We start from the raw sequence: 13,547 nt of genomic DNA, 5'->3' as shown, positions 1-13,547 counted from the left end.
GGTAAGGTTTGGTCTCACCAATCACCATTATCTCAGCTCCAGCCTCTCCTGCAAGATGACCAGTTCTCAGAACCGTGCGTGAGGTCTCCTTTCTGGAGAAAAGCCCCAGCTCTGGCTAACACCAAGACCCCAAGCTCATTCCTTCTCCCCATATGACATTTCCTCAGCATGAAATCAAAGTCACCCAGAGTGCTCTACCTCAATAGTGCCATAGTCAAAGGGAGAAGTACAGTACGTCTTTAGGTTACACAGGAGTGGGTGGTGAAGGGAATTAGCATTGCAGGGGGTCCTTAGAATGTGACCTTGAAGAGACTTCAATGTTACTGGGAAAATGGCATTCCTTCTTTGGGGTCCTTAATACCATTAATAAAAGAATTTAAAGGCAGTCTTGGAAGCTTGAGGACTATTTCATTAAATTTCATGGACAGGCAAGAGGCAAATCCAGACAGCCACCCGGAGGAGGGGAGATGGAGAGGAAGTTGTGCCTTCTAGGCATGGAGCTCAGAAGCATCGAGGAAGCCCAGAGTGTGTGTCCAAGAGCAGGCCTAGGACTATGGTCTGAGGTCACAGGGCACAGATTTGCCTGCTTTTGTGCCCAAGGCTCTTGTGCCCCAGGACAAAGGATTGTCCCGGGACACTTGGCTAGAAATAGAAACAGAACAGCTTACCAAGAAGGGAAAAGCGCTTCCAAGAATGGAAGTGGACTGAGAAAAACATCCCCAAAGTCCCCAAAGTATCAGGCTACATTATACAGAGAGCCCCTTATAGTTTTCTAGTACCTGTACCACCACCACCCGCCCCCGTCTGTACCAACCACACCACACCACACCACACACCACACACACACACACACACACACACACACACACACACACACACACACACTGCTCTGTTCTGTGAAGCCCACTTCAAGGTGAGGAAGGACTTCCAGGCTCCCTTGGCAAATGGGCTTCTTTGATGTGTTAATCTTGGCATTTTAGCCACTAGTCCCTGTCCTCATGCCACACCAGGAAAGGCTTCTCCTAACCTATAAGGTCCCCTGGGGACCTGGAGGCCAGATCACCTGCTGGGTCCCTGCTGTGTGCCCAACGGAAGCTTAGCTGTGTGGCTCTTCCAGCTGTGCCTCACCCTGAGGACTAACTGCCCCCTGGGAGAGTCTGCCACTCACCCAGGGCAGCTGAGGGAAGGAGCCTGCAGAGGGAGGGACCCAGGCAGCTTTGGCTACCTGTGATTTCTGCCCTGTGCAATAGCTTACGCTACTGTATGCATCTGTCACGCCAAATAGGATTCAAACTCCGACTAGAGCAAAGCCTATCTCTATGACAATCTTGGCCAAAAAGTCCCCAAGCAATCAGCACAGCTGGGGAACCTGAAGCTTTCAGCTGAACTTGCTCATCCTTAGATTCCCAGCCAAATGTTTACTCCCTGGGAGAGGCTGTGTTTGCGCGCTGGAGGAGAAGGGCCAGGCCCGCGTCTCATCCACTTGTTTCTGCTGGTTACTGTGTCTGACCCACATGTTCTCTTCACTCATGCTCAGACCTGTTTGCTGAGGGCCGTACCTACCCTCTCTGGTGAGTCCCTCCGGGCTTTTCATGAAGGCCCCTAGGCACAGTTGTTCAAACCCACCCACACCCGCTCCCGCCCCACTGAGATTACCCACTGCTGCTCTTTTCTTCACTAAGCTAGATCTTTCTCAGCACTAGGCACCAAGCCCAATGCTTGGTAGGGACGCAGGACCCGTATCCTTGGATATATCGGTACTTGGGTGCGCATTGGTTACCTCCACATGAAGTATTTACAAACCGTCACCCTAGCTCCACCACCTCTGTGATTTCTGTCTCCCCAGCTCTCATCGATACTTGGGGAACCCCAGTTTCTTCCTCTCCACAGGGAGGTGAGAACATGGAAACCTTTTAAAATGTTTTAAAACCTTAGGTGCTTTGATCCTTCCATCATTTTACCAAAAGTGCGTCTGTGACGGTGAACGTGCAGAGGTGGCTCTCAGTAGGCCTATAGGTGATGACATAATGCAGGTCCATAGCCCACATGCAGTAGCAAATGGGCCCTGTCCTTGTCACACTACATGGCCCTTGAATGTCCTGGCTCGCACAGATGCTGATGCATAGACCCACACAAACTCAAGAGCTGCGCTGGTTGTTAATATCCTTCTGTTCCATCAGCTTCCTCCCCACCCTCCATCGGCCACCTACTCTCTTCCTCAGCCTGAGAGGCTGCATCCTGGAGTGGGAGGGAGGAGGACAGAATTGCCTCGGCAGTCAGGCCGCCTGGCTTCAGCTCTGCTCTCTATGAGAAGGACCTTGGAGAAATGACTTCAGCTGTCTGTGCCTTGTTTTCCCCGGATATAAAATGGATGGAGAGGGAGCAGATCGCATGTACATTTTAGGGTAACTGGCAGATCCATTTCTACAGCTTCGCTTCCAGCTGCTAAGTGCTGGCCTCAGAGCAAGCGAAACAGAAAAAAAAAAAATAATAGTGGCACCAGGGACTTAGAACTCAGTGAAGAAATATTGTCGCTTCTACTTTTGCCTTACACTTTTAACCTCCCTCCTGCATTCTAACACTTGTAGGCGCCATGGACATATGTCCTTATGCAAAGTGATGCAGCCACATCTCCACTGTTCTCCAATGGTTCTCACGTCCCCCGCTTCCCTGTTCCAGTTCTCCTTGCTGCCTCTGCCCCTCGTCTATCTCAGGTCACTTCTCAGCTTCCACTGCCCCTTCTCTGATGCTGCAAACTGTCCTAAGCACACTCGTCCACACTGACAGCTTCAAATGCCACCTTCTGCTGGTGACTCTCAGATCCAGTGACATCCCACCCGAGTCCCAAACTCCCGAATCTTTCTCTAGCTGCTCCCTCGAAGCCTCGATGCTGCCCAGGATGGGTTAGCACCAGAGCCACTGTTCTGCTGTCTGTGGCAGCTGCGTGTCTTCAGGCTGAAGCACTCCCAGCCACCTCTTTGCCTCTTTTTGCATCATGCCTGCCCTTGCTGCCAGCCCACCTGCCTGGCATCCCTGACCTGACCACCTCCTGCTCCTGCGCCTGGTGTCAAGCCCCACCTCTGGTCCGGCGCGAGCAGCCATCATTGTACTGAGTTCTCTGCCCCTTCTCCTCCAGCTCCGTCCTTCTCATGACCACCATCTTACTATAACCAAAGACTGACCTGTGCTGGGAGGGGACAGCTCTCTTGTTGGCTCCAGGGAAGTGCCAGGTCTGTCCCCAGCTTTAGGTCCAGGTGCTTCTCCCTAAATATTCTCAACTGTCATGCTGCTCATGAAATTCTGGACATCACAGCTGCACTGTCCCCAGAGATAGGCTGGTCCCCTACCGGGACAATCCTTATCTTAATCTGCTGAGTGGCTGTGCATCCTGCCAAGATTCAGCTCAGGTTGAATTCTTTGCAAAGTTGTCCCACACGCCTATCTTCCTGCTACATTTTTTAATCAATTACTCACTACGAGTGCATGCTTCTGTGAGTGTGTGTTTGAACTCTGGCACACGTGTGTGTGGAGGCCAGAGGACCGCTCTGGCGTGGTTCCTCAGAGCCGTCCATCATGATTTTGGAGACAGGATCTCTCACTGGCCTGGTCTTCACAGGTGGGGATAAAGCTGGTTGTCGGGTGAACGTCAGGGATCAGCCTGTCTCTGCCTCCCCAGCTGTGGGGCTGTGGGATTAACAAGCACACACACACACACACACACACACACACACACACACACACACACACACTTGTTTACATGGGTTCTGGGGATAGAACTCAGGCCCTCACAGCAAGCATCTGACTGACTGAGCCATCTCCCTAGCCCCTCCTTCTGCTGTAGACTGTTGTCCAGGCACCCATAGCAGGCTGGTCTGCACTCAGTCCAGCACCCATCCCTCTGACGGCAGCCCTTTGTGTAACACACTGGATCTCCACCCATGGTACAGATTCCCTAAAGCCACAGTGAACGGCTGTGGGGCCATATCGGAGATAGCCGTGGCTGTCCCTGGCTGTCTCTAGCCACCTGCCCATGCCAGCCTGGACCTCTGCTCTCTCTGCAGGCGTGTTCTTTACCTTCCACACCTTCCACCTGGAGAGCGGCCATGATTACCTCCTCATCACTGAGAACGGCAGCTTCACACAGCCCCTGAGGCAGCTGACAGGTTCGAGGCTCCCGGCACCCATCAGCGCTGGGCTCTATGGCAACTTCACTGCCCAGGTCCGCTTCATCTCTGATTTCTCCATGTCCTATGAAGGATTCAACATCACCTTCTCAGGTAATGAGCATGACTGTCCTGGGAGAAAGAAACCAGGGGGCCATTCTCCCCCCACCCCCTCCCCGGTGTAGCGCTCCAGTCTCAGGATGACAGACCTCAACACTGCAGCCAGAGATACTTAGCTTAAACACAAGGAAGGGCTTCCCAGGAGTGGTCTCAGCAGGGATTAGTAGGTTCATTCTCTCACTGAACGTGAGGGTTTCCTAGGTGCCCCCCCTGCTCTCCCGACTTTACATTTTCCTCTCGATCCACTTCTACTGTTCCACAGCCCCGACAATCACAGAAGGAAAGAGTTGGGAGGTAGGGTATCCACGTCTTCAGTCTCGTTTAGCATCAGCACCGGTGCTCATTGCAGACTAATGTACTGGGGAATCCTGAAAAGAAGGCTCTTTCTTGGCCTTCAGGGAGAGTGAAGAGGGCTTGGCTCCTGTCGCCACTGTCCCCAGTTCCGTCATCCTGAGGTACTCAAAGGCCTCCTGCATTAGCAATACAGGATGTGTCTCAGCTCAGTCCTTTGCTGCTCTCTACCCAGAAGCCCCAGGTCACCTGCCTGGGCAGGCCTGACCAGTTGGACCCTCATCCCTACTATACAGAGCACTGGGCATGGAGAGATAGTCACTTTCATGGTGTCACTTAAAAACATCATGCAGGTCCTTGATCCATCGTTACCACCTGCTGTGCTTACCATCGATCTCAAAGCCAGCCTCACCCAGAGGAAACTTCGAGAGAGCCATTTGGAGTCAGGATCCTAGAGCAAGCTGCTTGAAGCAGAGTCACAGACTCTGACCCCCTGAAAACCGCTGATTGTGTCAGGCTGGTTAGTGCCAGGAGAGAAAGCACCAGATCTCAGGGTTCAGAGGGAACCCAAGGAACAAGGAGGGGAGGGAGGACCCCCAGAAGTCTTCCACGGAGCAGTTCTCCAAAACCCTGAGCCCCAGTAGTGAGGATTCCCAAATTTTTCTCTTGACCTCAGCCCTCAGGATGATTCTTCCCCACACTTGTTGAGGGCTAGCGTGCTATAGAGTCTCTGTTATTATTTCTGGTCCTTTCCCCGGCACTGCTGCTGTCCTCAGCTGTCTTTGCGCCTGACACACCCACTGCCTTCCTTTGCAGAGTATGACCTGGAACCCTGTGAGGAGCCGGAGGTCCCAGCCTACAGCATCCGGAAGGGCTTACAGTTTGGTGTGGGTGACACCCTGACCTTCTCCTGCTTCCCCGGGTACCGTCTGGAGGGCACGGCCCGCATCACGTGCCTGGGGGGCAGACGGCGCCTGTGGAGCTCGCCTCTGCCAAGGTGTGTTGGTAGGTGGTCACGTGCTTTCATTCTGCTTCACTTGATGGGGTGGTGTGAGGTGGAGGCTGATGGGCCTGGGTTCGAGGATCAGCATAGCCACACTGACCTGCAGGGGGGGGATGCTGGATGGGTAGCCTAAAGACCTCTGTGAGATGCAGAGGAATCTGCTCTCTGGCCTGACTTGGCCTTTGCCAAGCAGTTCCAGTAGGCTCCAGTCTGCTCACCCACGGCCATTAGCACAGGCCTCTACTTTTGGATGTCTCTTACATAACACTGTAGTTGGGGGCCTAGCGGAAGAGGAATAGCCTTTGCCCAAAAGGAGTCCCAGTCCATCTGCATAGGGGTGTCTGTTCTTGGGAAAATCCCTAGGAAGACCCTCCACCCAGTCAGGGAGAGGGAAGGGCAGGAGCTGGGATCGGTTCTGGTGCATTTAGTTCACCCCTGTAAAGCATCTAGCTCCTGGAGATGTGAATAGTGAGCACAGAGAGGGACCCCCATCCCCACGGAGGGGAACATGCCAGAAACCCATAGACATGTACCTAGGAAGCAGGATTGGGAAGCACAGAGGAAAGGCAGTCAGCAGAGGAGGTGGGGGGGGAGGCGCAGAGGAAGTGCCGGAAGGAGGCTGCGTCTAAAAGAAGGCGGGCAGGAAGGGCCCCCTAGTAAGGTGTGTTCTAGCAGGGATAGGGAGGAGCTGGATGTGAGGAGATAGAGTGGCCAGGCCTCAGCCATGATGCTGCCTGGGAAGTCATTTGGGTGCAGGTAGCAGAGGAACCAGAGATGGCGAGGAGGACAAGGGAGTGGGCGGGGCATAGGCACCAGGCTGGCCTACATTCTTGCCAGAGTTCTGAGGAAGGTTAATCAGGGCTCTGGGCCCAGAGGGAGTGGGATGCCTGGTGACAGCCTAGGACAGTTGCTACAGTGGTGGTTTATAAGGCTGGAGACCCACCCTGTTTGCTCAATGCCCTCAGCGCACGGGAGAGTAGAACACAGGTGAGTTAGTGAAGTGCTCACTACCTCTCAGAAAACACAAGGAACAGATCAAAGAAGCCCCGCATCTAGTAAGCCTGGAACCTCACACCTCAAAGCCCCTGAGGTGTGAGGAGTATGGCCCAGTGGTAGAGAGCTTTCTTGGCACACAGGAGGTCCAGAGTTCAACTGTGAAGTGGGAGGAGAGAGAGAAAGAGAGGCAGAGAGAGAGGAAGAAGGAAGGAGAAGAAAGGGAGGGAAGGGAAGAAGGAAAAGAAAAAAAAAACCCAGAAGACAGAAGAGGGCTGGGAGGTAACTCAGCCAGTAAAGTGCTTGTCTTGCAAGCATGAGGACCTGAGTTCAATTCCCAGCACCGACCTAAAAAAGTCAAGTGTGGTGGCACACACTTAGAAGCCAGCACTGAGAAGGCAGAGTCAAGTGAACCCCCAGGGCTGACTGGCCACCCAGCTTGTTGTCCTGGCCAGCTCCCGGTTTATCAGACTCTGTCTCAAAAATAAAGCCAGGTGGGCAGTAGAGCTGATTGTCACCTGACTTCCACACGTATACTCACGCAAGTGCACAAGCACACAGAAACAAGAAAGAAAAGGAAAAGCAAAAAGCGAACAAGCCTATGCGATCAGCCCTTCCCTGGCCAACTCCACGGGGGCCAGGGCTCTGCAGAGAACAGCTGACCAGGCTGTCGGGATGAGCTGTGCCCTGCTGAGCAGGCACACAAATCAAGGTCATGTCTCTGCCCTGCCAATTACCAAACCATTAGCACCACCGGACCCTTCTGCCTGACTTCCTCATTTGTTAAATGGAGATAACCGCATCTGACTGTTCTAGATGAGGTGGCATCGTTTCCATAAGCCAGGGGGAAACGGCGGAATTGTCACTTTGCCAATAACATTTTTATCATTCCCTTTATGGATTAATGACTTGTCATTACCTTGTCGATAATCTTTTACAAATTCAGAGGGGGGAGCATTCAGACAAAAGACTGCCACAGAACTAACTCACCCTGGGGACGGTCAGTTCAGACCTGACCACCAGCAGTGGCCCTCACATCTGGAAACACCCCCCCCCCCCGTGAGGGGCTTGGAGAGACTTTGCCTCCAAAGGGGTTCTCCGGGCCCCCAAAGCTCCCGCCTCGCCGGTCTCATTTACACCAACTCATCCTTAACTCATTATTCCAATTACTGTTTGTTCATGACATCACACAATATTTTCATTATTACATTTGTCTTCTGTTCCACACGGCATTAATAACATGGCAGCAATTATAATCACCTCTAATTACAGCCAGCCCTGCAGCAGAGACTCCCGCCAGAGTTATGGCGGGCCTGCCCACCCGCGGGGGTGCTCTCGCTTGCCACCTTCCCTGTAGGTGTCACTTAGATGATTTAGCCCACTCTGTGCCACCGGGAACATTCCCAGCCACGGAGGATGTAAACAGCCCTGAGCTCTACTTCATGGTGTGACAGGGTGAGGCAGCCCCTGACCTCTGGGGCTCCTGCATTTGATGTGGAAGAGACAGCCTTGACCCCGGGAGGGGACCCCAGGCTACAACATGAGCTGTGGTCCCGTCCTCGGAAGACCCACAGTGATGGAGAAGACCTGACCCTCTGCCTTAGGAGCCCCAGACTGATGGATAGGATCCAGCCCTTGCCCTTCCCGAGACCCCGTCTGACAGGGGCGACAGAAGTATGAATCAGCCCTGGCACTTCTGGGCATGTGCCTGTTTGTTTCTCCGGAGCACTGGTTTGTTTCCATGTACGCCTGTGTTTGGCTTCCTGTGGCATCTGCTCATCTCCCCTGCTTCTTTGGAAACTCTCCCAGAAACAAGTGCCACATCCCTTCCCTCTCTTGTCCTTTCTCTGGTACCTAGAACCAATCAAAGCTATGGCAGGGAGTCAGGGCATGATGACTCAGTAGAGACTGGCAACCTAGGAGGCAAGCAGTCCTGCATCCTTTCTTACATATGTGCTGGTGTGTGGAGGAGACCAGAGGGTCTCACTAGCCCAGAGGTGGGACAGAAAGCTGGTGTGCAGGAAGCTGGGGTTCAGAAGGCAATCTAAAGGCCATGTTTGAGGAAGCCAGCTGTCGTGAGCTGGGCAAAGGGCAAGGAGCTTTAGGAACAATAAGAATACTGTGAGCCTGAGCAGCGATGAGCTTCCCATAAGATTCCTGACAGTCCAGAACAGACAGGGTGCCACACTCGGTGAAGGCAGACAAGTTAGAATCCAGACGAAGAATTACAGAGCAAAGGCCCAAGGTCTTGGCCACACCCTCTGTGTTCACCAGTTTCACAGGTCGACCTGTACACCTCTGTTCTCGAGTCTCAGGAGGAGACTCTTACAATCCAGAGGAAGAGCCCAGGGTTCAGAGAGCTGATACCACTTCTCTGCCTCCCAAGTCTGTCCGCCTCACTCACCTCATGCCTCTGCCTAGCCGGAGGGAAAGACTGTGAAGTCCAGAGACGGTGGGGCACTGCGGCTGACAGACAGTCTTTTCTGCGCAGCCATTGCACTGCCCCCAAGCCACACCCCCTCATCGGAGGGTCCCCAGAAAATACATAGTCTAGAAATTTGCCTGCTGAGATTGTCGGCCATTGCTGTCCCTGGGTTCCTCCCCACTTTGTCCCTTCAGTTTTATATCCCTGTTGGGCTCGTTCATTTGAAACTTTGTCCCTTTGCTCAACAACTGAGTTTCAGGCACTTGAGGAACCCTGTCTCCTTCTATTCAAACAAAGAAGATCCTGTGGAAAGTCTTGGGAAACTAAAGCAGAGAACAGAAGAGAGACCAGGGGATCAGAGCCCATTGAGAAGTAGAGACTTGGTAGTGGGACATAGCCACCACCTTCAAAGAACTAAGAGAAACTTTGGGGACAAAGACTCAGCTCTGAAGGCTTCCCTGTGCCTTGTGGGTGTCACACTCCCAGCTTAGGCCAACTAGAGCTGGCTAATGGCCTCCTAGTGGACTCGAAGGTCTTTCCAGCCAAGAGTAAGGGCACAGAGCAGCAGCCGGGGAAAGCAGACATGCCACCAACCACCGAAGAGACATGCTCCAAACCTCCCATCTGTCCAGACACATAATGAGCTGCCATCTGGATTCCTGTTTCCACCCTTCTGGAACCTGGCTATTTTTAGCCCCGTGCCTCTACTGAGATGGGTGTGTGGGCACATTCCTCCATGCATCTATGTATTCGATAAACATTTGTCTTATAGGTATGCGCCTTGGAAATGTACGGCTTCTAAGAGCATGGCCCTGGCCCTCATGTAGCTCAAGGTTTGGGTAGGAGAAGAGGCAAGCAGAGAGCAATGTGGCAGGTGCCCCGACACACGGAGTTAGTGAGGAGAGTCCCACAGTCAGTTATCCTAGAGAGCCCACTCAGGGTCCCTCGCCATGCCTTGCCACCAAGTCTGAGCTAGCCAGGCACTGCCCACGCGTAGACGAGATGGAGCTGTGAACAGTCCCCCGAAGAATCATAAGACAGCAGAGAAAATGGAAATATTAACAAATCAAGTAGAATGTGATGCCTGCTATAAACGCAGGCCTGAGAAAGACCGTTTCTGCAGGATAGGAAAACAGGTTTCCAGATGCAGGCGGGTGGTTTTATTGACTGGCAAATGAAGCAGGGTTTTGATAAAGCTTCTGCACAAACTTTCTCAGATCCCCAGGCCCCTAACAGAGGCCCAAGGAGGTAGAATTCCCAGCCCATCCTCGTTCTGAATTGACACTAGGTGCAAGCAGCTAAGTGTGGGCTCCTGTGTCTACATTAGGAAAGACAGTTTGTGCTTGCCCGTTGGGTCTGGTATTTGTGACTCTTGGCTGGGATGACCCTGGTAAAGTGGCTGCGGTGTTCTGTGTGCAAGGGTTAGCAATCGTGATCCATCCCTACCTAGCTCCCATCTATGAGTATTAAAAGGTGTCCTCTTCCTAGGTATGGCTGTCTCTTTCTCTAGCATCCTTCTGTTGCTATGATACCATGCAAACAGGTGTGGGGGACCCGTGCTTTATAAACTAGCACAGTAAAAGAGAAGGACCTCCGGTGGTATATCTTCTATTTCTAGAGAAGGGATAAGCAGAGCAAGAAAGATGAAGAAAGCAGGCAGAATTGTGGGTAGGCTAGAGCTGTTGATAGGCTATCCTGGAGACAGAAAGACGACAGGCAGGTGAGAAGCCAGGCAACCTTGTCGCCCCTGTGAGGTTATGCCGAGCGAGAAGCGTTTCGTGTGAGTGGGTTAATCTGTGGATATTATGATTGTCGTTCCAGCGGAGTGTGGGAATTCGGTCACGGGCACTCAGGGCACTTTGCTGTCCCCCAACTTTCCTGTGAACTACAATAACAATCACGAATGTATCTACTCCATCCAGACCCAGCCGGGGAAGGGGATTCAGCTTAAAGCCAAGGCATTTGAACTCGCTGAAGGAGACCTCCTCAAGGTAATGACAGTTGATGGCAGACCCTGTGTAGGCAACCATGTGCGAAGTGTAGCCACTTTCCCATCTCTCTCTCTGTGGGACAGTGGCCAAGCCTCCCCCTTCCACCTGAGTCCTGATGGATAGCCTCACCTGGGGAAAAGACCAGAAGTGGGGGAGGGGTGGCCTTCGTATTTGCTGAGGAACTGTCTGCTTCTGTTCTCACAGATGTGAGTTAACACTGCGGGATAAAACAGTGGGAGATAGCTCAGTTGGCAGATTGTCTGCTGTGTAAGCATGAGAAGTTCGGGTCCCCCACACCCATGTGAAAGCCCAGCATGGTAGACACAGCTGTAATTCTAACTGGCCGGTCTGGCCAATCAGTAACTTCCAGGTCTGGCCAATCAGTAACTTCCAGGTTCTGTGAGAGACCCTGTCTCTAAAAGTAAATGGAAAAGCTACAGAGGGAAGATGCCTAATATCTACCCCATGTATACAAATGCACAAGCACATACACACATGCACATCTGTGAAGCATGTACTTGCACATATGCTATACCACAGACACAGATTCACACATGTAAAAGTGTACTTGTTCACGTTCAGTACACACACACACGTTTTTACAAAAAAGTGATGAACTCAATTAGAGCAGTCAGTGGGGCAGATTTTCCATTGTGGACTGTGGTAATTTGAATGTAGTTGGCCCCCATAAGCTCATAGGGGGTGGCACTATTAGGAGGTGTGGTTTTATTAGAGTAGGTGTGGCCTCGTTAGAGAAAGTGTGTCCCTGTGGGCAGGCTTTGAGGTCTCGTATGTTCTCAAGCCACGCCCACTGTCTCAGACCACTTCCTGTTGCCTGCATGTTAAGATGTAAGATCTCAGTTCCTTCTCCAGCACCATATCTGCCTGCAGGCCGCTACGTCCTACCATGATGATGGTGGATTAAGCCTCTGAAACTGTAAGCCACCCAGTTAAATGTTTTCCTTTATAAGAGTTGCTGTGGTCATGGTGTCTTCATAGCAGTAGAAACTCAAACAAAGGCATGGACCGTGATCTTAAATCTGAGCAATTAAGAGCTCATAGAATGTGTGTGTGCGCGCGTGAACGCACAGACGCGCATACATATATGTATCCTATTTTTTGTTGTTTTGTTTGGTTGTCAACTTGACACAACTAGAGTTACCTGAGAAAAGAGAACCACAATCGAGAAAATGTATCCTTAACATCGATCTGTAGGCAAGCCTATGGGGGCGTTTTCTTAACTGAGGGTTGACCTAGCTTACTGTGGAGACTGCCTCTTGGGGACAGATAGTCCTACCATGTATTCAGAAGCAAACTGAGCAGGCCAAGGAGAACAGGCCAGTAAATAACACTTCTCCATGGCTTCTTCTTGAGCTCCTGCCTCCAAATTCCTGTCTTGAGTTCCTATCCTGACTTCCCTCCGTGGTGGACTGTAATGTGGACCTGTGAAATGAAATACATCCTCCCCGAGTTCCTTTAGGTCAAGGAGTTTTAGTATAGCAATAGAAACTCTAACTAAGACAGTGCGTGTGTGTTGTATGTGTGTATAGTATATTTGTGTACACATGTGTAGTGTGTGCATATATGTACATATGCATTGTATACATGTTGCGGTTGTGTGTTATGAGCACACATGTACATGTTATATACAGTGTATGTATGTACATATTGTGTGGTATATGTGTAATTACACATTTGTACATGTTGTGTGTAGTATCTGTGTATATGTGTTTCTAGATATTGTTTGCCTGAGTACATATTTTATGTATAGTATATGTATGAGTTCATGTGTATGTATGTTATATGTATGGTATATGTGTGAGTACATACATGTGTGTAGTGTATGTGTGAGCATATGCATGTATGTTGTGTACATGGTTGGGGTGTGTAGCATGAATGTGTGCATACATGATGTGTGTGTGCACACTTTCTTACATATGTTTCCATATGTATGCGAACCTATGTGTCTGGTCTGATACATCTGCTTGCTTGGACCTGCATCATGTGTCAGCATGCTTTGTGCACATGTTCTTACATACGCCTTGAGCATGCGGTAGCATCACCTTGGTGTGACAATGGCCTCTGAGTGTCAATAGGCTGAAGGACGTGAGCTTGTTAGGGAAAGAAATGGCAGGACTCAGACGATAGAGGAAGTTATTATGAGCCGGAGCGACATCTGTCTTGGATGTCTTTGTGTGTGCTTAAGTGGCTGTCGCTGATAATCTGAAGGGTATTCGTGTGCGGGTAATAAACAGTTGAACGTGGAGACTCTCCTAAAGAACTGCAGTAATAAAATGGATTATATGGAAAACATCACCCAGATTTAGTCATTTTCATCCTAAGCCAAGGAACTTTACCAGCTTATCCTAATACGATTTTGTTCTCAGCAGCTGGAGAAATACTAGCATGAGGAACATTCAGAACAACTAAAGGCCTTTACTCTGGGAAGCAGAAGGAAGGAAGAGCCACTAAAGACGGTCATGTTTATGCACAGTTGGTACACTGACCCATCCCTGGAGCCTGCACGCTCTCCCTCTCTCTGTCTCTCTCTGTCTCTCTCT

At 51.2% G+C, this 13,547-nt stretch overlaps 1 protein-coding gene across 1 annotated transcript in view; it reads left to right on the top strand.

The window, feature by feature from the left end:
• The window catches only part of LOC101999605 (CUB and sushi domain-containing protein 2), a 514,736-nt gene that overhangs the window by 384,777 nt on the left and 116,412 nt on the right, over positions 1 to 13,547 (top strand). Inside the window, exons 20-22 of the mRNA XM_026782281.1 lie at positions 4,062 to 4,277; positions 5,391 to 5,579; positions 10,817 to 10,986. Coding sequence (XP_026638082.1) covers positions 4,062 to 4,277; positions 5,391 to 5,579; positions 10,817 to 10,986 — 575 coding nt within the window. The remainder of the gene's footprint in view (positions 1 to 4,061; positions 4,278 to 5,390; positions 5,580 to 10,816; positions 10,987 to 13,547) is intronic.

This window comes from Microtus ochrogaster, chromosome 10, assembly GCF_000317375.1.
Source record: "Microtus ochrogaster isolate Prairie Vole_2 chromosome 10, MicOch1.0, whole genome shotgun sequence".
In the NCBI taxonomy this organism is placed as follows: domain Eukaryota; kingdom Metazoa; phylum Chordata; class Mammalia; order Rodentia; family Cricetidae; genus Microtus; species Microtus ochrogaster.
Note: the sequence above shows the minus strand (reverse complement) of the source record. Positions and strands in the feature narration are given on the sequence as shown.